General features: G+C 41.0%; 5 protein-coding genes across 5 annotated transcripts; 1 reads left to right on the top strand and 4 right to left on the bottom strand.

Annotated features, from left to right (window-relative positions):
* The first annotated feature begins 844 nt into the window (after positions 1-844).
* adprs (ADP-ribosylserine hydrolase) lies at positions 845-4,116 on the top strand. Its single transcript, XM_084569330.1, has 6 exons — positions 845-1,189; positions 1,520-1,616; positions 1,823-2,030; positions 2,383-2,570; positions 2,766-2,866; positions 3,282-4,116. Exons 1-6 carry the CDS (start codon positions 1,003-1,005, stop codon positions 3,671-3,673), a joined length of 1,173 nt encoding a protein of 390 aa, XP_084425456.1. The 5' UTR covers positions 845-1,002; the 3' UTR covers positions 3,674-4,116.
* A 1,279-nt stretch (positions 4,117-5,395) lies between these two features.
* Positions 5,396-14,997, bottom strand: LOC311505445 (b(0,+)-type amino acid transporter 1-like). The gene is made up of 6 exons (XM_084569014.1): positions 14,276-14,997; positions 7,952-8,085; positions 6,123-6,252; positions 5,908-6,032; positions 5,727-5,814; positions 5,396-5,637 (listed from the first exon to the last, which is right to left on the bottom strand). Exons 1-6 carry the CDS (start codon positions 14,975-14,977, stop codon positions 5,407-5,409), a joined length of 1,410 nt encoding a protein of 469 aa, XP_084425140.1. The 5' UTR covers positions 14,978-14,997; the 3' UTR covers positions 5,396-5,406.
* LOC311505442 (b(0,+)-type amino acid transporter 1-like) lies at positions 8,270-11,117 on the bottom strand. Its single transcript, XM_084569010.1, has one exon. The coding sequence runs from the start codon at positions 9,570-9,572 to the stop codon at positions 8,844-8,846; it is 729 nt and encodes a 242-aa protein (XP_084425136.1). The 5' UTR covers positions 9,573-11,117; the 3' UTR covers positions 8,270-8,843.
* On the bottom strand, positions 11,114-12,650 carry LOC311505444 (b(0,+)-type amino acid transporter 1-like). Its single transcript, XM_084569013.1, has one exon. The coding sequence runs from the start codon at positions 12,180-12,182 to the stop codon at positions 11,460-11,462; it is 723 nt and encodes a 240-aa protein (XP_084425139.1). The 5' UTR covers positions 12,183-12,650; the 3' UTR covers positions 11,114-11,459.
* A 67-nt stretch (positions 14,998-15,064) lies between the features above and the next one.
* On the bottom strand, positions 15,065-24,197 carry utp25 (UTP25 small subunit processor component). The gene is made up of 12 exons (XM_084569009.1): positions 23,948-24,197; positions 23,265-23,295; positions 22,911-23,103; positions 22,568-22,825; positions 22,296-22,384; positions 21,778-22,200; positions 21,227-21,443; positions 20,935-21,137; positions 20,121-20,303; positions 18,350-18,459; positions 17,857-18,102; positions 15,065-15,955 (listed from the first exon to the last, which is right to left on the bottom strand). Exons 1-12 carry the CDS (start codon positions 24,046-24,048, stop codon positions 15,700-15,702), a joined length of 2,310 nt encoding a protein of 769 aa, XP_084425135.1. The 5' UTR covers positions 24,049-24,197; the 3' UTR covers positions 15,065-15,699.
* Positions 24,198-25,711: the final 1,514 nt, after the last annotated feature.

The following is a 25,711-nucleotide window of genomic DNA, read 5'->3' as shown; positions in this document are numbered from 1 at the left end:
TATACCAGTATATACCAGTGTATACCAGTGTATACCAGTGACTGCATTTGATAAGTAAAGAATACAAACATCTGCCATTTTGACGTTGTAGCCTGTATTGATTTGAGGGGAGATGTAAACTGAATTTAGATAACTGATGTGTTGGAGACATTTCTACCAGAAAATGGAAAATGCCTGTCAGTTAACGTTTCTCCTCTCAGATCTCCTGTCCAGCAGGGGGCGATCTTAATGTGGACGAACTATAACGTAAATTTTAGTGTATTTGCGCATAATGCAAACCCTCAAAGGGCAGTGAAGGAGTTGTTTTAAACATACTGTACATAACTTTATAGTGGGCATATACTCATTTTCTCTAATAATACATTAATTCTTTGGTTAATTCCTAAAGGAAACTGTACCACTGTAGGTTCAAATTAAATCATCCCAATTTTGGTGCACTTTTGCGTATTCTTTACACATAGACCCCATCCAATTTTAAAAAAAACAAAAAAAAACCCGCATTATAATAATTCATTAAGTTTTAAAATAACTTTCAGTCTCAAGATGTTCGGAGTCAGGGCGGTTTTGTTGTATTGTTGTTTTTTTGTTTTAATTTTGTATTGTCCTAATTAATTATAAGGCAAAAAAAATGGAAAAATGTGAATTTCTATATGCTCCAGTTAACATTTTTAATAACCAGAAAGTGCATTCTAAATAGTTCTTGCGTACTTACTGTATGCACTACGATATCCGGTTTATTCTCGTGTATAGAAATGTACAAACCAGAACGGACTGTAGCGTGTCTCTCAACAAAGGTCCTCTCTATTTAAGCGTACTTCTACCCGCCCAAATCTTTGGCCGCGGGTCGGACACCAGGAAGCAGTACAGAAGGGAGTTAAGCCGACATTTGTTGTTGTTGTTGTCTCTTGTATTGTATCCACCCCGTTACTGACTGGTAGTCTGGTCTGCGGGCCAGCCGACAGATTTATCGGCGTAGGTTCAAGCATCTGCACCGGCGGATGAATGGCAATGACGGCTGTGAGAGCCATGGCAGCGGGCGGCCCGGCGTCTTTGTCCCGGTTCAGGGGAGCGCTGGTAGCGGCTGTGGTGGGGGACTGTGTCGGCGGAGAGTTTGAAGGAGCGGAGGAGGTGCCCATGGAGAGTGTGCTGCAGCACCTAAACAGCCTGGAGGACGAGACTAAAGGAAGCGGTCAGTGAAATAATAATAGATCTAATACCAGTGATTGGAGCAGATCAACTTACATTAGCACCCTGCACTGTGCGGTGCATCCATGCGTCTGCAGAGCAGCTAGTGTGGTTGAAACTGCTTTGCTAGCGTGCGGTGAAATATCTGACAGGATACGTGGGCTGCATAATGTTGGTCAAATGCATTTATTCTGAATAGCTATATAGCATGATGCAGTGAAAGTAGGCAATATTTCAACGCTACTACATGATGACTACGTTTGCATTAGTGTTTCTGACTGTGTTGAAATTCTTAGATGATACAAGAGCTAAATATATTATATGTGTGTCTTAGGTATCCTTGACTACAGTGACGACACAGCTATGGCTCGTTGTGTGGTTCAGTCTCTCCTCACTCGTACTGGCTTTGACGAGCAGGACATGGCACGCAGGTAGACAAAATCCACACAACTGACACTACATGTGAAGTATCTTATGGTGTAAATATTATCTGAAGCCTTCCAAAGTAAAATTAAAATTAAGATTAGGATTTACACACACACACACACACACACACACACACACACACACACACACACACACACACACACAACCACACACACACAAACTAAAGCCCATGCGTTGTGACCCCCTTTAGGTTCGCTAAGGAGTACAGTGCGTCCCCAGGCCGTGGTTATGGTGCTGGAGTGATCCAGGTGTTGAAGAAGCTCTCCTCTCCCCAGCTAAGTGACGTGTATCAGCCGGCCAGGGACCAGTTTAATGGCCGGGGCTCCTTCGGTAATGGAGGCGCCATGAGAGCGGCCCCCTTTGCGCTGGCTTTTCCCGACATGGCTGATGTTGCAAGGGTGAGCGGTTCACTTTTACTGGACAAAATCCACATCGTTGGTGACATGCACATTAAATATTCTCTCAAGTCAATCACTTCTTGTTCCTGCTTTCACACCTACAGACAATTTCACCTAAAATTGAAATAAATCGCAATATTGTTATTTTATTTCATGCTGTACAGTCACAGTATCACTAGTTTTTTTTTTTTTACCTTTTCTGTGGTCAGATAACAACCGGACAGGCATCTTCATACAAGATTGCGTTGCAAAGTCATCCCTTCGGCAGAGAACAGCTCAAACTCACAGTGGTGTTTAGGACAGTGTTTGGACATTAAGCGCATGTTTACGGATTTTTTTTTCTCCTCTTTAGTTTGCACGTCTGGGCGCCATGCTGACACACTCATGCTCTCTGGGTTACAATGGGGCAGTGCTGCAGGCATTAGCTGTGCACCTCTCCCTGCAAGGGGCGCTAGATTTACCTCAGCAGTTCATCAGCAGGCTAATTACAGAAATGGAGGAAGTGGAGGGCAACGAGGCGGCACGCAATGACGCCAGAATGTGAGTATTGCGCAAATAAAGCTTCCTCTATGGCTACTTCAGCTCACAGATCTGATGAGTCCTGTTTGAGGATGTCAGACGTGTCACTGACAGGACTCATGATATATGTATATCAATTGAGAGTAAACATTCTCTATTCAAAGCCTGACATGTCCGTGGGATTTATTTTTCTTTTAACATGATGTGTCTTTGCAGCCTTAAAGAAGCAGATAAGCCATTCTGTGAGCGTCTTCACAGAGTTAGAGACCTGATGGACAGAAGCAAGGTCAGCATAGAGGAAGTCATCTCTGAACTGGGTCAGTTCTCTTTAACTTTATCTTTACATTTCATTATCATCCTTTTTTTTGTCTCATTAATAACACAGTTCTAATAGTTCTAATAACAGTCCTAAGGTTAAGTTTAAAACAAGGAAATATAGCAGACAAACAAACTGATTATCTGTTACCTTGTTTTCTTTATAAATCAAAAGTAGTTTCACTTGTACCATTACTTGTCGTTTTGGGGTGTATTTTGGCACGCAATTGGATATCCCTATAACAAATCAGGTGTATGACTTCTGTCCATCACCACAGAAAGCTTGCCCTGGTCAGTCTTTCCCAGACCGTAATCAGTTCCCAACAGAGAGACTAGCTGTAATCTGGCAGATTACATTCCTCTTTGTGTTTCTATATCCTTTTCCTATTACATTAACATTCTCCATTTTTCTTCCAGGTAACGGCATTGCAGCGCTCCATTCAGTCCCCACTGCCATCTTCTGCGTCCTCCACTGCCTGCAGCCCCGGGAATGCCTTCCAGAGACTTACGGCGGCCTGGAGAGGACAATAGCGTACAGCCTGGCCCTGGGAGGGGACACTGACACCATAGCCTGCATGGCTGGGGCAATCGCAGGGGCCCACTATGGTATAGAGGCCATTCCTCAGTCATGGATGAAGTGCTGCGAGGGGACGGAGGATGCACACGTGAATGCAGAGCGGCTTCACATGCTGTACCACCAGTCATCACGGGGGGGCAGGAGTGAGACGGGAGAGCAGAGCTGTGAAGACGGACCTGAAAACAAATCAAACTCCTCTAATGGTACAGAAAAGAAAACTGGAGCAGAGTGATGCCTCAGCTGGATTTTGACAGAAGGACTTTCTCTCTCACACTCATATGCATTAAGGATGCAGAAGAGACATTTTCTGTTTCAGACATTTTTTGTTGGGAAAAATCTTTTCTAGAGCCATCTAGTATTGAGATCTTTAAGCTTATAGCCGAAAGGTGCTGCCCACATGCCATCTGTCAGGTAACAACTCTTAGCTGAAAAGAACAGAAAAACAACATCCTTATTTTGAGAATGTGACACTACCACATCAGATAATCTGCATTTGAACTCCAGCCAAACAGAAACGTGGTCTAAATATGCATAAACATGCTCTCAGTGTGTTACCTGCTTTATGTTGAACAATCTTTTGTCTTGTGAAAGTTGCACTATAATTTGGCCATATCTTGTGTTATCTTTTTTTGGTGGGTAATAACTATTTAATAAACTTTTTTTTTTTTAAATTCACACATCTGTATGCGTGTTTGTTTGAAGAGCCAAAAAGCACATTTCTTTCAGGAAGGATAGCACCAGTGACATGTTATTGCTGATCATGTATTCCTGCTGAATACCTTAACTTTGATGGATGAAGCCTGTGGCTCAGTAGGTGGAGCGGCTTGTCCTTGAGCAAGACACTGAACCCCGAGTTGCTCCCAGTGTGTGGCACTGGGGTGTGAATGTAAATCGTAAATATATGTGTATATATATATATATATATATATATACGTATATAGCTAATGGTACTGGAAGCACTTTACAGTCACAATGTCACATTCACACACCAGTACCAAGCGCTGGGAGCACCTCAGAGTTCAGTGTCTTGCTCAAGGACACTTCGGCAGTAGTCCATGTGACGGGGATCAAATCGCTAACCCACTGGAGAACCCACTCTACCCACAGTCTGTGTGAGTGCATGTGTGAACCAATGGGTAGATGTGTTATTGTGACTGTAAATCGCTTACCAATAGGTAGAAAAGCAATCTATCATACCATTAACCACCTAAAGAAAAAAAAATAAATAAATAGTAGAAAGCTACGATTAGCCCTACGGTAAGACTGGTGACCAGGCGAGAGGCAGGGAATAGTCTGCCACAGGTGGGATACATCCTCTGGGTAACATATTCACGTTAAACACTTTTCCTTTTTTAATGTAGCATGATGCAACTTTATTTGACTGAAATCAAATGGCACATACAGCTTTAAAACTGTTATACAGACAATTCAGAACAGTTACTCATCAACCACAAAGGATGCAAAAATGTTTGATTTATGTATTCAGAGCAGCTGCAGTATTGTGTCAGTGTTCCCAGCTTTAGCCAAATAAAGCGGTAGTTAGTTGTTAGCTGTTTTTTAAACCACTTTTGTTTCCACCGTGTTAAGCAGTGTTTCTGGCTTATGCAATGAGTACAGGAAGTCCATGATACATATTTTTGCTTACTCAAATTAAATTGCTTCATCTTCCAAGACAAAATATGGAACTAAATGGATGGATTTTTTTTCTGTGAAGACAAAATTAAAAAAATCTCCATAATACATTTTTATATACATTTGATCAAAAAGCCTTTGCAAACAACCTCTCAAGTTTCAAATGCACAATAACGTATATTTTCAGCGGTTTAACTACAAACCTTTTTTTTTTTCAAAAAGAAAATACTGAATGTGATTGCTATAATTCAAAGACAATCCATGTAAACTAAACTTGTTCATCTTACAGTCAGATTATAGTTTTTCTTACAATCTGTGTGTGCACAGAAGAAATCACTGATTTTTCTCTGCGGGGGCGACTTCTAGGAAGAGCTGCAGAAACACCGTTAACTTTCTCAACAGTCCTGGGCACAGCTTGTAATGGATGAAAGGTATGTAGATTATAACTCCACTTAAAATAAATAAAGTTACATAGAGGTATTCAATTTGAGGATCATCTATGATGGGTGCCAGGACAAGGAATATCGCTGCAATGAGGACCAGTATGGGGATTACAATGGGGACCTGAGGAGAGAGGACGAGACAGGCATGACAGCAAGCGGTGATTCTCAAGTAGCGTTACTTATAATTTGAAAAACACAGGTGACACTGACCTTGTACGGCCTGGGGAGCTCTGGCTTCTTGACTTTGAGATAGATGAGCCCAGATAAGGTGATGCCATAGAAAATCCAGGCAGTGAAACTGACAACAACAATGAAGATGAATGTCAGATTAAAAATCAAAACTGTGTGCAAGATATGAGAAATAAAGAAGAAGAGCAAAACTAGTCTTCACCTGAAGAAGTTGACGATACTCTGAAAGTCTCCGATGACCAGTACCACCAGAGAAACCAGAGTGGTGAAGATCAGTGCTGGAGATGGTGTCAGTCTGTGGACGTGAGCCATGGCCAGAATATCTGGCTACACAAACAAGCAGATCTGGGTGAAACTCTGCAACTTCATTTTAAACTATCAAACTGAATACTCTTCTGAAGACAGAAGGACCATCACCATGTGTCCTTCCCTGGCAGCGACAAAGCACACACGGCCCCCGCTGAAAAACGTCCCATTTAGCGAACCAAAGGCAGACAAGGCTGCAGCCACAGACATGATCCACCCCCAGCTGCCTAACACTTTATTCCTGTGAAACAAAACAACAACTTTTATATAACTGCAAAAGCACTCATTCAGAAGTTACAAATTATTTGTTTAAAGCTAGAGTAGCGACAGAATTTAGGGGCTCATGTTGAAAATGTAAGGCCTCAGTGTAATGTTATTTCCAAATTGGTTTTCTGTCATTTTTCACCTTCAGTGCAGGAGTTTGATTAGTGGCTGTGACAAATGAACAGCTGTGATAAACATGCAGTGAAAAAAGCAGATCCCAGTGGAAATGGATGTTTTTGATGATACACATCTGGATGAACAGTACCTATAGATGAAGGTGGTGTGGTTTGTCCTAGCTTTTTCATTTATTCGACAAAAATATAAATAGGTGTCTCTGTGGAAAAAGTAAGTACACCCTTGGCATCCAAAGCTATTGCCCCTTTTAGCAGAAATGGCCACTTCTTATATGTCCTTTTGATCCCCTTTTCATGCATATCTCTTCAGTTGTAAGATGTTAAATGGTTTCCCTGCTTCTACTGCCGGTTTCTATAACATTTCAGTGGGTATCAGATCTGGACTTTTTTCTTGGCCTTTCCATTACTCGCCATTTCTTTTTTGAAATAATTTCCTGGTGGATTTGCTGCTGTGTTTAGGATCATGATCTTTGTGATCTTAAATGTCTTCCTCTGGTTCAGCTTCAACATTGTGATAGCTGGCCTCACATTATCTCCAAATACTATTTGACAGGATAAAGAATTAATAGTTAAACGAATGACTGCAAGCTGCTCAATCTCTGAGGAAGCAAAGCAACACCAAACCATGACATGTCCACCTCCATGCTTCACACTTGCTTTGAGGGTCTGCTCCTAAAAAGCTGTCTTTGATCAGGACCCAAATAATGGAAAATATCTACTGTTACTGTGACCAAACAACAATCTTTGATTCATCTGTTCATCTGTGTAGAGAACAATATTAAAGGCATCTTTGCCTTTATGTTCACTGGCAAACTGTAATTGTGTTTTAATGCTCTGTTTGAACAGAAAGGGCCTTTTCCTAGTTTCAGTTTCTTTGCCTTTCTGATTGCAAAGCATTCAGTTTCATTTTTTGCATTTTTGCAACAAACAGTTTTCTGTTGGCCTAAATTTGAAGGTGCACCTAGTCTGGATTTTTATTTTTATTTTTTCTCACAGTGGAATAATTTAGTTCAAATAATTTGTTGGAATCTTTTTGAATCCCCTGCCAGACTCATAGGCATCCAAACCATTTATTCATTCATTTAGATCTTGTTATGATGACACACACTTCAATAGCAAAGAGACCATGTATGTCAGAGGTTCAACCTGTCACTCACTAGGAAGATTCTAATCATTGGCACCTCATCTGAAATCCCTGACACTAACTTGAAGGAGGATTGAAGGTGTGATAAATGTAGAGGTGTGCTTAATTTTTCCATGTGACTGATCTGTGTGTTTTTTTTATTATGAAAAACTACAAAACATTAATTTTATGTATCACCTTTAACAATAGACACTATTTAAAAGTTGACCAAATGTTTGCTTATGATGTCCATGGGATCTCTTTATGTTTTCACATGGCTCTAACTGTAATTTTTTTTTCTTTTAGTTAAAAACACTGCCAATTTAAACATCTTATGTGGTTATAGCACCAATTGTAACTCATCAAATAGTCACACTATCAATATGGATCTATGGCATTTAGATCAGATGTTATCTTACCCCCAGGTAACCGCTACCGCGCTGGAAGACATGAGCTCCCTGGGCGTCATTACTGTCAGATAGCTCACATTCACCAGCAGATACAAACCAGTCACCAGAGAAATTGCTATCACAACCGCTCTGGGAAGATTCACCTGTGCCGGAAGAAAAGGCAACATCATTTGTCTGCCGTGGTCAACAAGCTTGCATGATGAATAGCAGTAATGTTGATGATGAAGTGGAGATGAACTACACTTATTGTACATGTTAGAAACAAAGGTGCAGTTTTAAACATCAACACTCTGGATGTTTAACTATTGTCACCTGTTTGAAAAATCTGGCACACTGCAACTTGTCAATGAATAAACCCATTAACATTTTCTACAAGGAAACAGGTTTTCTTGGAATCTTGTCTTGTCATTTGGCAAGCAAGTTCATGTTTTTTGCCCTGCAGCAACTATAAACATTCTTTGTAGCATTAGATTGTTCAGTCATCTAATGTAAAGCAGTGCCAAAATCTGCAGAAATGTAGTGAATAAAAAAAATGTCAACACTGGACACAACTTATCACAATTACATTGGACTGCAGTTACAGCAATAACAACAATGTTTTTTATTACACCTTGAAAGTCCTCGTGTAAACTGAACATGTTTATGGAAGTTTCACGCTGGAATGAAGTCAATAGATTGTAAACTGGGCTCCTAAATGAGCATTCAGACCTTGAAACAAACAGTAACGGCACGTGTTAGCCGTTACATTGTATGGCCACTACCCTGTAATCTGCATCAACATTCAGATTTTTCCTGCATAATCTGTAACACTGCACCACCTGTCAAATGACTAGACTGGTTGTTTTATTTGAAAAAAATACTAGCATATAATCTCTTAAACACAGATGCAAAATCCAGACCCTTACAGTCTCACCTCTGGTCTTTTTAGCTCCTCAGTGACATAGTTCAAGTTGTACCAGCCAGCATAAGACCAGAGTCCTTGATAAAGAGCCATTCCTAGTGTACTCAAAGAGTACTGAGTGCCTTTAAATGAATTCTCAACTTTTAAATTGTCAACAATCACAGTGCTGCTCTGTGTGATCTCCACTATCCCGCCAATTACAATGAATGTCAGTGCTAACACCTTAGCAACTAAGAAGACCACTTGGATTCTGACAGCAAGCCGGACGTTCAAGGTGTTTGCTATGGTAACAACTAGAATGGCCACGGCTGCTACACATTTCACAGCCAGTTGAGGAGGCTGACACCCTGGGTAAAAGGGTGCTGTGGCATACTTTGCAATGCTTATTGCCATGGCTGCAATGCTGAAAGGCTTCACCACCAAGACAAAAGTAAATGCTGCAAAGAAGGCAGGGCATGAACCGTAGATCCTCAGTATGTATATGAACTCCCCACCAGATTCAGAAATGATTGTCCCAAGTTCAGTATAGGACAGCGCTGCAAGCATAGCTACAGCTCCTGCGAGAGCCCAGATCAGCAGACTTGCTCCGGGGCTTCCGACATAGGCCATGACAAACTGTGGGGACATGAATATCCCAGATCCGATCATGGTTCCGGAAATGAAAGCTATGCCGCCAATCAGCCCAATTTCCCTCTTCATTTTCAGGGCTTCAGCTTTTTTGTCCGCCATTGCCACCGAGAACAGAGAGCATAAGATGAAGGCACTGCTGCTATCACTTTTACAGAGCAGACTCCACACGGCAAACAAACATTCGGACACCTAACCACTATGAGCTGTGCAAAATGACTGGCCAAACAGCAACGGGTCAAAGTGTTCAATGAACTGGAAGTTACCTGAATTTATAATTAACTCTGATGTACTTGTAAATCTTTTTACAGCCAGTTCTTGATTATATGCATCTTATTATGCAAACGTTATCTGGTAATGATCATACAACGACATAGATACAACCGTGATTCAAACATTAACCTAAGCGCTTTCAGTCTTTCAACCCAATAAAAACAGCAAATAAAAAATATGTGTTATTGTTATTGGAGATCTAAAGTGAGTATGCTTCATTTTTGTTTGGTTAACAAACTTCAAAACAGGAAAAAGGTGCAAGACACAAGACTGGATTCTTAGAACTAAAAATACAGAGCACTGTCCAAACTGGTGTGAAATGTAGACAAATGTAGGCCACACTTTTGGAAGAACCCCATTACGTGTACTCGGAGACTTAAGTACTACCTGAAACTCTGCAGAATGGTTAACGAGACAAGACTTATTCATCAACCCATTACCTGGAGCAGACTCTGTGTCTCAGAACCAAACATTCATAAACCCACATGTGCACCACCTTGAGTAACCCCACCAAAAGGCCTACTGGGACACACTAGCTGGAATCAGTCTTTTCTTTATTGAACCATTCAGTTATCTACAGTATAGATAACTGTCAGTAACTGTGAGTCAGTAACCTTTACCCATATCTTTACATGTTATACTGCAGTACTGTACAATCATATAGATCTAGATCTCTCCGATACTTTCCTCTGATGAACAAAGCATAGCTGGTTGCATTAGACCTGCTGCTTCCTGTAATCCCCTTGTTTCCCTTCCTTGCCCAAAGGTTGATAATCCGCTTAATGAGAGAAAAACGTGAAAGAACCCTGTTCTGGTGGGAGAAAACTCGCGCAAATCTGCCTCATGCCTTGCCTTCTGTTTCAAGGAATCCCCCAAGTTAAATACCATAGCACCTCTTGGGGGAAGGGAAAGACCAATGCAGCTGGGACAGACCTGGCTTCTTCTGTTTAAAGAATCACCCATGTGCTTTCTTTGTCCCTGGCAAAGGGGAACTATGATGTGGACCAGGAGTTGCAGGCCATCAAGCTGGCACTGGAGGAAGAGAAACTCTGGGTGGACAGCTCTTCCTGAGGTGTTGGACTTGACAAGAATCGCAGAAAGACTAGGTTCTCCTAGCCGTTGAGATGCTGAGACATGCTAAGAGAGTCCACCAGTCTAGGCCGGATGACACCCCCTGGAACCCCATCACAAATCCACCACTAAGCGGCACAGGAGCTGCGCCCTGGACCTTTAACAGCCTGGTCAGGGAGGCACTGAAGGGGATCTGGATTTGAGCATGCTGCCGACCTAACTGCCAGCTGAACCAAATTCAGATGGTTTTGGATGAGTTGGACCACAGAGTGAAGGCAAAACAGTCAACATCTGCTCAACACCTCTGGGAACTCCTTCAAAACAGTTGGAAAACCATTCCAGGTGACTACTTCATGAAGCTGACTGAGAGGATGCCAACTGTTCAAGGCTGTCATCAAAACTAAAGGTGACTACTTTTAAGAATTTTTTTTAGTTTACTACATTATTTCATGCGTTCCTTCAGTATTAATCTATAATGCAGAAAATACTGAGAATAACAAGAAAACACTGAATCCGAAGTTGTGTTTGAACTTTGAATACATATACAGTTACCTTGGCTTATGGTTCACATTTAAGTCCCTAAATTTAATACATTTCTGCTACCTACCTTTTTAATTTCCAACCAGCGTGATTGCATTTTTAAAATCACTGAATAGTAGAAAATCTTACTTCCGGATGTTTCAGTTCTTCGGTTAGATAATTTAAAGTGTTCCAGCCGTCATAGGACCACAAGCCCTGATAGAAAGCAATGCCAATGGAGCTGACGCCAACATTTGTTCCCTCAAAAGAGTTGTCAAAGTTTTCAGTGCTGCCCTGGAAAAGCTTCACGACGCCCCCCAGCACAATCACTACCAGTGCCAGCACTTTGACCACCATGGTAACCACCTGGATGCCGGTGGCCAAGCGGACACTCAGACAGTTGATTGTGGCCAGCAACAAGATACCTCCTGCAGCCACACATTTCACCAGCAGTTGCGGAGGGGTGCAGTCATAGTAAAAGGGGGCCACAACATATTCAGCACAGCTCAGAGCAATTCCTGTGGCACTGGCAGGCCTCATGACCATGATGAAGCTGAAGACGAACGTGAAGGCCACCACTTTCCCTGCGGTCCGCAGCATGTAGATGTACTCAGCTCCCGATTCAGGTATGACCGTGCCCAGTTCAGCATAGCAAAGCCCCCCCAGCATGGCAATTAGCCCGCACGTGGCCCAAATAACAAGGCTGGCCCCAGGGCTGCCGATAGTGGACAGGACATACTGGGGGGATATGAAGATCCCAGATCCTATCATGGTTCCAGCAATGAATGACACTGCTCCTATTATCCCCACTTCCCTCTTCAGGTTGAGTCTTTGCCCGTCTCCTTCCATTGTGTGAGAGGCGTTCACAGTGGACGCTGGCCATGCACAGACCTCGATGCGGATTAACTGTTAACTGCTGGGTAATGTTAGACTCATGTGAAATCACACTTAAATAGCCACAAAAAGAAGGTGTGGCATGGCTGTCTTTGACTTTGCTCCTGACTTCCAGTTGCTTTCTCTACGTTGATAAGAAGTTTTGTTATATTCTACTAGAAACATATGAGTGTGTATTTACATTTTTAGGAGTCAGTATACTGACCGCAAACAAGGTCTAAATTACTGCTGCTCACCCACAGATCCTTGAAGTTATTGCTCTCATCCTCATCTGAGAGGGGCAGTATTTTATCTCTTGTGATATCGTCTTGTGATGGCATAAAAAAAAGTAATATAAGTACTATAAATGTACGCTTTCCCAGAGAGGAAATAAACACAATTAAAAAGTGTCCATGTAAATTTGGTAACAGATTCTGTACAAGATAAGTGTGCATACAAATTTTAAAAGTTGATTTTCTGATTTATTTCTATTTTCATTTTGAATTTGTGCACTGTCAGCATGACAAAAACATTACGTTATACCCTAATTACCTTATTCTGCTACATTAAGTTCTATTTTGAGGAGTTGACAACAGCGGCGCCACAGACACACATGATGATGTTCACAGGCCGCAGGCATCTCTTGTGTCACTTTACAAGGTGCGTATCACAACAAGCAATCTCTGGATAACAAGTATTCTTTTTATTACGCTCCGCTCATCTGAGAACAATCTAAAGTAAATCATCTATAACAGCTGCAGCTCTGAAGAAAGTAATCTTTAACTTCATTTTGTTTACAGTTGTGATTCTCTGTATTCTGGCCTGTTGTAAGCCATATCACCTCCAGCCTACCTAAAATGCTCTCCCATCTTTATTCTGGCGCTCTGTAAGTTTAAGAACTGATTTTGAGACGTTGACTCGGCTCAACTCTTTGTTTAGCTAGCTATAATATGCACTTGATCAGAAATGATCAGATAGCATCTCGTATTCTGTCTTTATTTCTGTGCTCGTCCCTTAATATTCTCTATTTTTCCTAATGCAATTAAATGAATGTAGCAGTTTTTAGTTTCCTTTCTTGGTTTTGCAATTAAGATAATTGTAACTGTTTAGAAAATTGCTGTAGTCTATAATTTAAGTTCAAGCTCAAGCATTCTTGTAAATACCGCTCTCCACTGTAACAACCCCTTACTTTGGGTACCTGCCGCACTGACTCATAATTTTTGCACGTTGTTGTGGAAAATTTTAAACGCAGCACACCATCACTTGGTTAAGCAATTACACACTGAACCCTCCAAATAACTAGCAGTTGTTAAAGGTACACTACGTAATCAGCTGTAGAGAAATGTGAACGTTCCACACCAATGATAATGCCGTTTTTTTTATTCTCTGAATAATTTTACTTCTGTAATAGAGCAAAGGAGCTGCAGTTTAGACTACTGCCTCACTGTCAGATATCACCTCATCTCAGCAGTTCAGCTGTATGTATTAAGTTCAGTAAAGAGGCTGGGGGTTTTATACATAATATGTTGTGTACAGTCAGGATTTGGGAGATGTATGATTCCAAGCAATCTAACAATAAAGCTGCAATTGTTTTTTAATAAAAAACTGGAATTTTAAAGATGAACAACCCAAACTACTGCGTTTTTTTTTTAAACATTTGCTGCACATAAAACTGTATTACTAAAGTGAATTTCAATTCAAATAAGGCAATCTCAGAATGGCATATTAGACCTGCAGCTCATGGAATATCTGATATACTGGGCCAGAGGAAAAATTGGCATTTTATAAAGTATAGATCCCCTTCCTTGACTACGTGGGACCCAAAATATCCACCTTATTCTGGACGACACTTCCTAGACCAGAGGATGGCGAGATGCTGAGGAGACAGCCTATTGTCTGTATTATTTATTTTTAATGCCTACTGTATCTATGTTTGTGTGAACTAAGATTGTGCTGTTGGAAGGGGTAATATTGAGGAGTCGTTTGGGGGGGGCAACAATTGTCAGGCCAACATTGACTGCTTATTGATCAATCAATAACCACTGAAAACCCTGTCGTCTCTTACTCACCTCTGGACGTTTCAGCTCTTCGGTCACATAATTCAGATTGTTCCATCCATCATACGACCACAGTCCCTGGTAGAAAGCAATACCAATTGGATTGATGCCCACATTTGTGTTCTCAAAGGAGTCTTCAAAGCTTTCAGTGTGCCCTCTGACAAGCATCACCACGCCTCCTATTATAATGACAGCCAGGGCCAGAACCTTGACCGCCATGAAGAACACTTGGACTGCCATTGCAAAGCGAACATTCAGGCAGTTCACAGAGGCCAGTATTAGGATTGCAGCTGCAGCCACACACTTCACCACCAGCACCGGAGGGGGGCAGTCTGAGTAGAAGGGAACCACAACATACTGAGCAAAACTAAGCGCGATGCCAGCAACACCAGCAGGTCTCACAAATAACACCGAGCTGAAGATCAACACGAAGGCGACGACCGGACCCGAGGTCCTGAGGATGTAGATGTACTCTCCCCCAGATTCTTTTATAACCGTGCCCAGCTCAGCGTAGCAGGAAGATGCCAGGATCACCAGCACACCACAGCACGCCCACACCACCAAGCTGGCTCCAGGGCTGCCGATGCTGCTGAGCACCGTCTGCGGGGACATGAAGATCCCAGATCCAATCATTGTCCCTGCAATGAGGGACACGGCTCCCAACAGGCTGACGTCTCGCTTCAGGCTGAGCTTCTTCGTCTTTTCGTCCATCATGACAACAGTCAAAGTCTGAGTGCTGTATGTTACTTCTTTACCAGTTGAACAAATGCTGTAATTCTGTGGCCAAAGTCACTCTTGCAACAACACAGGGAGTTAATAATTATGTGGGTGGTTCACACCATTGCCTGTTTGGCACCTTACCATTTTTAAGGGGACAATAGATTTTCTGATTGGCTGTGCTCCTTTTATTTCAGGTCAGAGATCCAGTATATCTGAGTACACTGGGCTCAGAAAGCCTGTCTCACAGACACACTGTATCTCACTTTAATCTTTGTGATTCATATCAATGATTAATTGAAAAAAAAATATTTAAAGGCAACACAACCTTGATTCATTTGAAACTATTTTACACTACTTGGCCTGTGTACTAAACCATATCATAAACACTACTGATTATTTTAGAGCTCCAATAACACGTCGCTATAAATATAAATTCTTAATCTTCTGCGTGACAATAAACACGGATCCAATCAGCGGGTCATCACTGTAACAAACCAGGACAGTGCTTTATGGTCACATTATGGCATGATATTTCTGGGCTTCCAACTACAATACATCAAACAAAAAGCCAATAAAATTTTTTTTCCTTGTGCGTTTGAGAGTTACACTGCTCACGTGTAATTCAAAGTGACGTCCTTTGCTGATGCGAAACCAGTTAATTAAGACCAGCCGATATCTGCCATGGTTTTAGTCCCTCTTTTATCTGACCAGCTCCATCATGAGGCTTTGTCTTCCCCTCCCGTAATGAAGAGGTGAACAGTCTTGCTGGAGTGCAGCATCTGTCCGGCTCGCTGCGCCCCGGTGATGGCGGCCAGTTTGTGAGCATCGTAGCGGGAGTAGAGGGCAGTGCAGGTCCAGCTGGCCTCCTCCCCCTGACTCCCTGCTGCCAGCATGTTACACACCTCACTGTAGAAGTGGGGAAAGGACGGCAGTCCGTAAAACATCAGGTTCTGGATGCCTTTGATGGTGTACCTAAATAAAAACACAAAGGGTCAATGTTTCTGCAATGTAACACTTTGTAGGTCTGATAGCAATGTGAAAAATCAGACCGGCTGCATGGTCCAGAATCATTGTATCACACTTTTTTCAACATTTCCCAGAAGTTAATAAAATGTTTTATATACTGATTTTATATACTCATATAAGCAGCGTGAAGTAGATGCATGACCAGATTAACCAATAAAAAAAGATTTATTTTACTTTTATTGATACGTTTGCTACAGTTCAGATGAAATGGACAACAGCCTTTTGTCCACCACTGCAGCAATTGTAATTGTGTAGATAGGTCCATATCAGTTTTAACACTGACACAATTTTTGCTGTGTAGCCGCTATGAAGTTACAGTTATATGATCTTGTATTTATATAGCGCTACACACTGTGCACATATAATGCCACGCAGTGGGATCAACCCAGGGTTCCTTCTTGCCAGTCTAACAATATAAAGAATATGGGCTCAAAGTACAGACTGTTCAGCTAATTGAACATAATAAATAAAATGTTAATTTCAGTACTTTGTTCCAATGCAGGCAATGACTGGCTGAAGTCTGGGACCCATGGAGATCACCAAAGAACTGGTTTCCTCCTTTGTGATACTTGGCCAGAGCTTTACTGCAGCTTTCTTCAGTTGTTGTTTTATTGTGGGTCTTTCTGACTTACGTTTTGCCTTCACAAAGTAAAATGCATACATTTATTTAGATCAAGTAACTGTCCCAGCCACTGCTGAATAGTTCACTCCTTTAAAAACTCCTGGGTTGCTGTCCTGTCCTGTTCTGTGAAGTGCTATAAATCATTTTTGTTTTCTTTTGTCTGAATCTGAGCTGTATATACACTTACTCACTTCTCCACTGCTACTACCATCTATGCTCATGCTTCACATCGTCTCTACTGCTTTACAGATGTTGCAAGTAACTGTTTCTATTTCTATCATTCGGGTACAGGTTGATCTTGATTTCATTTGTCCCAAGAATCCTGTTCTTCAGACACAGTTGAATCGAGTATTTCTATTGTTGTGGTGTATGAATGTTTTCCTCTGGATTTACTCATGCAGTCTTCTCTTTATGGTGGGCTAGTATAACGATATGTCTACCTCCTGGAGAATGTTTTCACTTGGCTGCAGGTTGTGAAGCCTGTTTGGTCTGCATGTTAACCCTTTTTACAACTAACAAACAGATTTCTGATAATTAAATGGAAAAACTGTAAAATACCCTCAGAGAGGTTTTTTATTTATTTTTTTTGAGGAAATTTTAGCCCTACAGATGCTCTGAAAATCAACTGGAATGTTAGACTTAACCCAGATCACATGACGAATGTCACTCTTACATGAGAGTTTTGGTCTGATTACAAGTATATGTGCCTCTTTGTATTATTGGTAGACTACAATGACAAACTAATCAACCAGTCACATGGCATGCATGAAGTGGAGAAAAGGGACTTGACTTGAATTTTTTGACCTTTCACACAACTGAAGTAAGAGGTTTATCTTTCAAACTCAGTAAAACAGATCATATCAGTTTCCTTTAAGTGTTATCGTAAATGGTGATATATTATCTCTTAAAATGGTAATAAAGATTACCGTCTTGAAACATTTCACAGCTGATGACATGATTGAAGTAATCATTACCATCAGAATGCTCATATTCAGTTTTTAGTCATGAGTTAGGGATTTAGTTCATGGATGGCCTTGTGGTTAGTGAGGCCCAGCTTTACAAATGAACAACCAGAACCTTTAAGAAACTCACTACTTCTACTTGGTAAAGAACAGCGTTTCACCAGCCGACTGCCCCTGCAATGTAATCACTGGGTGAAATGATCAAATCCCCCAAAAACCCAGCATATATGAGGCTACCTGACAGGACGTTACAAAGCACTGACCTCTTGTAGAAGTGAAAGCGCTCAGTGAAGAGCAGGAACTGTTTCTGCCCTTTCTGGAAGAAGTGCCTGGCGCGGGACACCTCCGATTTGCTGGAATACTCGCAGATGCTGGCGAAGTTCATCTCCTGTTTCTTCATGTAGTTGCGCAACCGAACGTAGTCGAAGTAAGACGGGATGTAGATCAGAGTGTGGCACATAACCGAGTCCCTGTACTGAGGCAGCACTTTATCTACAAAGAACTGAAACCTGCAGACAGAGTGGGGAACACCAATGGTAAAACACTGTTGGTAACAATCAATTGACGGGATCTAATGAGAGACATTGAAAATATTGTTAAGTATATGAGTTTAAAAATACAAGTGAAGGCTAAAGGAAGAGCTTAGGGTGAAGGTAAAATGAAAAAAGTAGTTATCACAAAAATGACTTAGGTCAGAAGCGAACCTTAATTTTAAAAAATAAAGGAGTTGAATGTTATTTAAATGTAGTAGTTTACCGAGCATCGTGGTCAATGAAGCTGTCGGAGGAGAAAGTCTGAAATACGTGAGGCAGTTGAACCAGCACCTGGCAGATGGACCCTGTTTTTGGCACGTTCTTGGTGGAAATCTGAGAAAAAGCACACAGAGAAAAAAACAGCAATTCATGTGTCTTTAAATGAAATTGAAAAACTCTTTGGTTTAATCAAAAAGAAAAACTGAGCTGGCAGCTATTTCTTATATTAACTCTTGTTTCTAGGAGTTCAAGGGCTCGGTCAAAGGGGACTGGTCCTACGTATGTGGCCAACATGCTGTCATGAGGATACAATAAAAGTGTTTGTTCTTATGTAGCCAGTTTGGTTCTTTATAAGCAGTTAAATATGAATGAGGTTATCTTAATAACAGTGAGCTCTCATTTTGAAACTAATGAGTAGTTTTACTTTTTAATTCACTGGATGAATTGGATGAGGTATTGATTTCCAACTTGCACTGCAGCTACAGATTTATGGATAAATTTAATTTTATGCACGTTTTATGCTCTGACTCTTGATCCTAACAAAATCTAAGTTTAAATGTTTTTGTCTAGTTTCTCAAAATACATTTGGATCATTTTTAGTGTTCAGACTTTCATTTGTTAGATATGTCATTGTGTAATTACCTCTCATCAACAGATCATAGTTTTCTTCATAACCAGCAAATTCTTACCTATCATAACACTAATTATATTATTCTATCATTATCAGTGATGGGAATAACGGCGTTAAAACAAACGGCTTTACTAACGGCGTTATTTTTTTCAGTAACGAGTAATCTAATTAATTACTATTTCCTCCGTTACAACGCCGTTACCGACAGTTAAATGTGGTGCGTTACTTGCGCTGTCAGTCAGCCACAAGAGCTGCGAGTTGCATAAGTGATGATGATTGGCTAAGGTAGGGTAAGATTTCATGGTAAGCCAATCAGCGGCAGGGCAGTGTTCAGTTGGGCGGGTGTTGCATAGCAGTATCACACAAGCGATCAGAGATAGACTGCAGCGATGGAGAGTTCGGAGAATTCAGAGGTAAAGTTGCCGTTTTCAAGGAGGAAGTATAGACACTACTTTAACCTCATTGAGGTAAAAGGCAAGAACGTACACATGAAGTGTACATTATGCTAAGAAAAGATATTTAATTCTTAGACGCATTTAAACATATTTCTTTTTAAAAAAGTAATGCAAGAGTTACTTTCCCTGGTAACTAGTTACTTTTATAGTGGAGTAATTCAGTTACTAACTTAGTTACTTTTTGGGAGAAGTAACTAATAACTATAACTAATTACTTTTTAAAAGTAACATGCCCAACACTGATCATTATAAACCTAAAGAAAGCAAGCCATATGTCTCTGAAAATTAGGTCATAATCCGATTATTTGCAGATTATCAAACACTACTGATATATAAAATGTGACTCTGTAAATACAAATACAGTTAAATTAGACCACTCAGACATGATAAAATGTCCGATCCATGATCCAATATAGCAATTATCTGCACTTTCACATGTTGTGTTAAAGGAGTTGTTCCTCTGGAAACAGCTCCAGATGCATTTTAAGGCAGCTAACCAAAACATCCAGACTCACTGTAATCTAAATAACATATCATCTGAAGAACAGGACCCAAGATTGCCCTTAGCCATTGAACAGACTACACTAAACAACACAGTGTGGCTACTTATTTTAGAGACCCTTTCTGTTCAGTAATGTGTTGGTGTGGTCTGGTGTAACGTCGAGTGGGACGTGTTTACAGTGGCTGACCTGTCCACGGTAGTTGGAGCAGTGCTTGGTAAGGATGTTGTTGATCTGTGGGTCCTGGATGGAGCTGAACACCAGCGTCTGCCTGTAGTGTCTGGCCCAGTTGTTCAGGTTCCACATCCTCACCCTGGAAAAGTCCACTCCGTGGGAGTCCAGCGGCTGAAGGTTCATGTGCTTCATCACATGCTGGTGTATGTAGAAAACATAAACATACCTCAACTATAGTAAAGTATGATAAAAACTGACCATTTGATCTGTAGATGATTCATCAGTGAGACTTATTATATTTTTAAGTTGTCTTCACTGTCAGTATTCCTGTGTAAATATACATCAATGGATACATCACAGGAACTGACAGCTAATTGGATGTAGGTTTAATGGCACCAATTTGACTGCATGTAAACAAATATAGGTTGAAGAAGAAGAGAATACCTGTCATGCACTTCCAAAATAAAGGTTTATAAATCATAGTTCTACCATAAGTTTTAAATTCTTTTGTCAGTCAATCAGGCCTATGAAATAGACCTAAGTTGTTCACATGTTTCCATCAGAATGGGAAGACATTCTAAAGTTTCTTCCATTTCCACACTCAATTTCAGACTGCGAACAGCTGATGAGGTGCATTAGAACGCGCGTTAAAAATTGTTCACATTCACTGTCCCATAATAAAACAACACGATTTAAAAGGGGTTCTAGGCACACTCCCCACAGTCAACGTTAAATAGGCTTGGACAGCAGATGGCGCCACAACTTCCCTGACAATTAAAGTTCAACTCATGCAGTAACACAATTTTTTGGAACAGAGGTGTATTCTTACCAAGATGTGCTCCCAGTTCTGCATGAGGTAGACGTCTGCCTGGTCCACTACCAGCAGCTCGATGGAGGACAAGAAGTCAAAGTCTCTCTTACTTTGACCCTCTGCTCCCAGCACAGTGCGAAGGCCCAGAGGAGATGCGACGATGATGTCGGACGAGTAGAAAGGGGCGTAGAGACGCATGCTGCTCCTCACAATGGAGATACCTGGTGAGAAGGGAGCGCAGCAACAGGATCTCAGAGAGAGAGAAACCGAAAAAGGTTTTTCAAAACGTCTCTTATCTTTTTGACCGTACCTATCCTGAAGTGATCATCCACGTTGCCTGAAAAGATGGCGTGATAATCGTCTGGTCTCTGCAGACTGGGTGGTTTGTCATCCGCATCCTCCCCAAACTCTTCTTTGAACTTCTTCTTATTGCTGACCACGATCTTCTTGCCTTTGGTCTCCAGCAGGCTGATGAGTGTATGGACGACTTTCAGAGCGCCGCCCCGGAATGGAACGAGAATCAGGACCTAACACAATCGTCACAATCATTACAATGAAGCAGCGGCGCAGAGAGAATGGAAAATGAAGAGTAAGCTTTTACACGACAGATGACAGCACATAGCAACCATTTTCAATTAAAGGACTATAAAGTGTAAGTAGTCCTTGAAGGTATTAGAGTTAATTTTGTGCATTTTGAATTATTAACTGCACTTTAACTTGTGGGACAACCTGTTAAAAGTTAGATTTCTTTTTTTTCTTTTAAATAACTCACTATCTGTGTGTCTCATCTACTACTACAGTGCTTTTGGTATTAAAATGCAGCTAAAGAAGAATTCAAAATGATGCATCTTGGATGTTTACCTTAGGTCTAGTGAGTCCTTGGTCTCTGGGTTCATCCTGCGGCTCAGCTCGAGCTTTAGCTTGAGCTTTAGCTTGAGCTTTACGCTCTCTTAGCTGGGCATTGTGAGCCAGGACCCTGGAATTGGCCTTCAGTACGTGGTTGAGGACATGGAGGCAGTATGCATTGCGCACATGTGGACCCTGGTTAAGAGGACATGTTTCCGGGTAGTATAGATCCTTGTAAGAGCCCATGAGGGCCAGCAACTCTAGCTGAAGAGGGCTGACCTCTTCAACCACACCCTTAGGATTGGCGGTCTGGTTCAGATCCTTCCAGCAGGTCTCCAAAAGTTTGTGGAAAACTGGGAGGTTTGTTTCTTTCTGAGCGCCAACGGGGCCAAACTTCTCAAGGGGATTTGAACAGAGAAGAGTTCCCAATTTAGGCCGCTATTTAAGAGAAAGACAGAAAATGTAACTACACTTCATCATATCAATTACACAGTATCATAAAATAGTATTATTCAGATTTTAAGTGGTTATACCGCAATCTGAGTCTTGGATTTGCAGCCAGATGTTATTTTCTGCACATCGTCTTCACTGAGCTCTGTGTCCAAATGTTGTAAAAACAAGTCTGCACATACAAAATAGAAACTGTACCTGAAACACATTTCTCATATTTTCTAGTCAGCAATTCACTTCATTTCAAAAATAAATCATGCAAGTGTGTCTTAAATTTTGAAGGTACTACACAATAATTCATTTTGTTACATTTTGTCAAGCTTTTATTTTGAAGAGAAAATTCCCTCCTTCCTACCGTTACAGTCTCCATGTTGTCCAGAGTTTTCAGTGTCCTCCTGATCTCCTTCACCCCCGAAGTTGGTCTCCAGACAGAACTCAGACTCATGCTCCTTGTCTATAAACTCTTCATCATGTGCCTCCTCCTTCTTCTCCTCATCCTCCTCGTCTCCATCTCCTGCTTCTGTCAAAGCTTCATCTGCATCTGCTGCTTCCTCCTCTCCTTGCTCGTCTTCATCACCATCCTCACTTTCATCTCCAACTCCATCACTGCCCTCTGCGATAAAAAGCACGGACATATTCAGTCAAATGAAAAATGCCAGCCTATACAGTCCTTACAAAAGTGGAACTAAAGAGCTCACCTTCGCCAAGGAGCTCCTCTTCTTCCTCTTCATCATCAGAGCTTTCCTCCTCTTCGCTCTGGGCGTTACCTGCGGGCTGGCTGAGAGTTGAGAGGAGTTTCTGATAGGCTGTTTTCTGCTCTGGTTCTTCGTCCTCCCCCTCTTCCTCCTCCAGCTCCTCAGGTTCTGCATCAGATTGTTCCGGGCTTGGTGGCTACAGCAAGAGACAGAAAACCTTAAACATTAAGAATATGTATCTGGAGGACATCAGGTGGGAGGTCCTCATTACTGCCACCGAAAACATCCTCATCTTTGTGCAACCACAGTGTTTTAATCACCACTTTTAGGGTTTATCATGTGTGCAGCGCTACTCACCAGTTCCACTACTTGAGTTCTTTCGTTAACTCTGAAAGATAGATAGAGTCTTTATTGTCCTATAAAGGATATTCTTCTTCACACATCAATTCATTCCATAAAAGAAAGACAGCAGCATTTGATGTTAACATCACAGTCTCATACAAAAAATCACACATCACATATAACATATAACATATAAAACACAAAGAGATACACAGATATTTAGACAACTTATAAATATAATGTTATGGTTATTGATATTGGGGCTAAAAATACTGTTGTATCACCTATCCCGAGTATTACTTAAAATTAGGCATAATTTTGCTAACTTTTCCAAAACTAAAGATAGGAACAGGGCATAAATTAGCATTGTGACTATTTAGTTTTTAAGTGTCATCTTTAAATACCTTCTTACATGTGTTAATGTTAGCACTAAAACTAGACAAAATAAAAGGAGGTGGGACACCTAAAAGAAGATGCCAAGAAACTACCATGCACGTCTATGGCGTACCGTTAATGCACGACGGTTATTAAACGTTATTAGCTTTACGTTAATTAGCGTTTGCTATTAACACACAGTAACTATTGCTAATAGACCCCTGTGGCTAAACAGCACTCCGGAAGGCAGTTAGCTAACTAGCTAACATAAAAGTAGCTTAATTATTTTTTTAAGACTGGCCGGAGGTTGTCGCACAACTTACACATCGTGGAATGGGTGCTCCTCTCCAAACTCCTTCAAGTGTTTCTTCTGTTTTTTAGATAAATTTGTGAAAAGCTGATTTTTCTGCCGTCTTTTGCCCATGTTGACACTGTGGTGCTACACATGTGGTACCGTAGCTTCTTCTGTAGTGGTTGCGTATCAGCAGCATCCACACTACCACCTACAGGAGGGAGGTGGAAGTACAGGACTGATGTTTGCTGTTTGTTGACAGCATTAAGGAATTTAAGTTATTATATTATTATATTTTTTTATTCCACGCAGTATAGAGCGAGATTATATGTTTTTACAGTTATTCAGACAATATCAGCAACTGTGAAGATAAAGACAACCAATTTACAGTACAAAATAATTAGTGGTTCTGGGTTCTTAAAATTGAGTGTCATAGCTAAAGGAACTTATTACATTTAGAAATACTGCAGTAATTTGTATACTTTGCATACCATTAAAATAAACTAAAAAATATACAAACAAAAATACATTTGGATTCATGTAATTAAAAGACAAAATATCAGTCTAAAATGTATATACATAAATAGATTTATGAGCAACCCATTGCTTGGTTTCTCCAATTGTGCATTTTTTTAAATAAAAAACAAAACAAAAGCTGTAAAAAAAAAAGTATTATACCAGCTTTAATGTTTCAAGACAGCTGGGAGGAATCCCTTCCTCTTGCATTAAGCACATTGGTGGGATCAGTGACTGTAGATCAGGCATATGAAGCTTGAGATCCAAAGATATCTGCAAAAATATACAGGGAGAGAGAGGATGCATTGCGTCCCCCATCCACCAGCAGCCACCAGGTCACCTGAGCCCTCCCTAATAATAAGGAATGTCAAAAAGAAAGGTTTCGAGCCTAACCTAAGACCCTCCCAAACCCAAACTGGTTTCACAGGTAACATCTGAAGTCCTCCTTTCTACTTATTAAAACTAGGAGCCTGCACTTTGAAAGTGAAGAGATCTATTGCAGAAATATGGTACTGCGAGGTCATTAAGACATGATGAAACCGTTACAGATGTTATGGGAAACCAATGAAGTGAAGCTAAAATGGGAGTAATATGAACTCTCTCGCTAATTCCCGTCAGTGCTCTCGCTGCGGCATTTTGTATCCAATGGAGGCTTTTCTTTTTGTTGCTTTTGCTCTGGATTTGATGTCCACATGAGGCCGGAGCAATTGCCTGTCAGCATCTTGTGAAGCAATCATGAATCATGAAATACAGTTCTCAAAAACTCTTGAAAGATAAATTCCATTTGCAGTGTAAAAACCCACATGGCAGGTGAAACAGGTAATGGAGATCACAGTAAAGTTCACAAAAGGTTATCTAGTGTTTTCTTGCTCTATCAGACCATAAAGAACTAGACACTAGGTCTGTAGTCTATCTAATGTTTGAAAACCAAACTGAATCAATTATTGAACATGGTAATATCAGTTTACTGTTTGCCTGTTTTAGCTGTTACCATGGCAGAAGCTCATCCATTATTAATCATTTGGGTGTCTAGTTTTTGTACTCAGGGTATTTTCAGCTCATTTTGACACGTCAATGAGGATATTATTGTTTGATAATTGCATACCATCATGGCTACGGCTGAAGGAGCATGTCTGGCTTTTCTGAATGGGATGTAAAACATGTAAGAGATACTTATATTTCCATGGAGGGGCCAAAACAGGAGAAAGAAAAGGCTGGTAAAACAGTGAGGTTTAGAGTAGCGGCTGCCAACAGCGGCCGGGTCCTGGCTGAGGTGTTC

This window comes from Chelon labrosus (genome assembly GCF_963514085.1).
Source record: "Chelon labrosus genome assembly, chromosome: 20".
Lineage (NCBI taxonomy): Eukaryota > Metazoa > Chordata > Actinopteri > Mugiliformes > Mugilidae > Chelon > Chelon labrosus.
This window is presented reverse-complemented; position numbering and strand designations above follow the sequence as displayed.

Excerpts from the sequence above, each read along its gene's own strand:
- LOC311505445 (XM_084569014.1), bottom strand. The coding sequence starts at position 14,977 with ATGATGGACGAAAAGACGAAGAAGCTCAGCCTGAAGCGAGACGTCAGC. Across the intron at positions 8,086-14,275 it reads AAGAGCTGAAACGTCCAGAG|GTGAATCTTCCCAGAGCGGT; the intron begins GTGAGTAAGAGA and ends CTTCCGGCACAG. Across the intron at positions 5,815-5,907 it reads AGTATCGTCAACTTCTTCAG|TTTCACTGCCTGGATTTTCT; the intron begins GTGAAGACTAGT and ends TGTTGTTGTCAG.
- LOC311505442 (XM_084569010.1), bottom strand. The coding sequence starts at position 9,572 with ATGGCGGACAAAAAAGCTGAAGCCCTGAAAATGAAGAGGGAAATTGGG.
- adprs (XM_084569330.1), top strand. The coding sequence starts at position 1,003 with ATGGCAATGACGGCTGTGAGAGCCATGGCAGCGGGCGGCCCGGCGTCT. Across the intron at positions 2,031-2,382 it reads ACATGGCTGATGTTGCAAGG|TTTGCACGTCTGGGCGCCAT; the intron begins GTGAGCGGTTCA and ends TCTCCTCTTTAG. Across the intron at positions 2,571-2,765 it reads GCACGCAATGACGCCAGAAT|CCTTAAAGAAGCAGATAAGC; the intron begins GTGAGTATTGCG and ends GTGTCTTTGCAG.
- LOC311505444 (XM_084569013.1), bottom strand. The coding sequence starts at position 12,182 with ATGGAAGGAGACGGGCAAAGACTCAACCTGAAGAGGGAAGTGGGGATA.
- utp25 (XM_084569009.1), bottom strand. The coding sequence starts at position 24,048 with ATGGGCAAAAGACGGCAGAAAAATCAGCTTTTCACAAATTTATCTAAA. Across the intron at positions 23,296-23,947 it reads GAGCACCCATTCCACGATGT|AGTTAACGAAAGAACTCAAG; the intron begins GTAAGTTGTGCG and ends TCTATCTTTCAG. Across the intron at positions 21,444-21,777 it reads AAGGACTCACTAGACCTAAG|GTCCTGATTCTCGTTCCATT; the intron begins GTAAACATCCAA and ends CGATTGTGTTAG.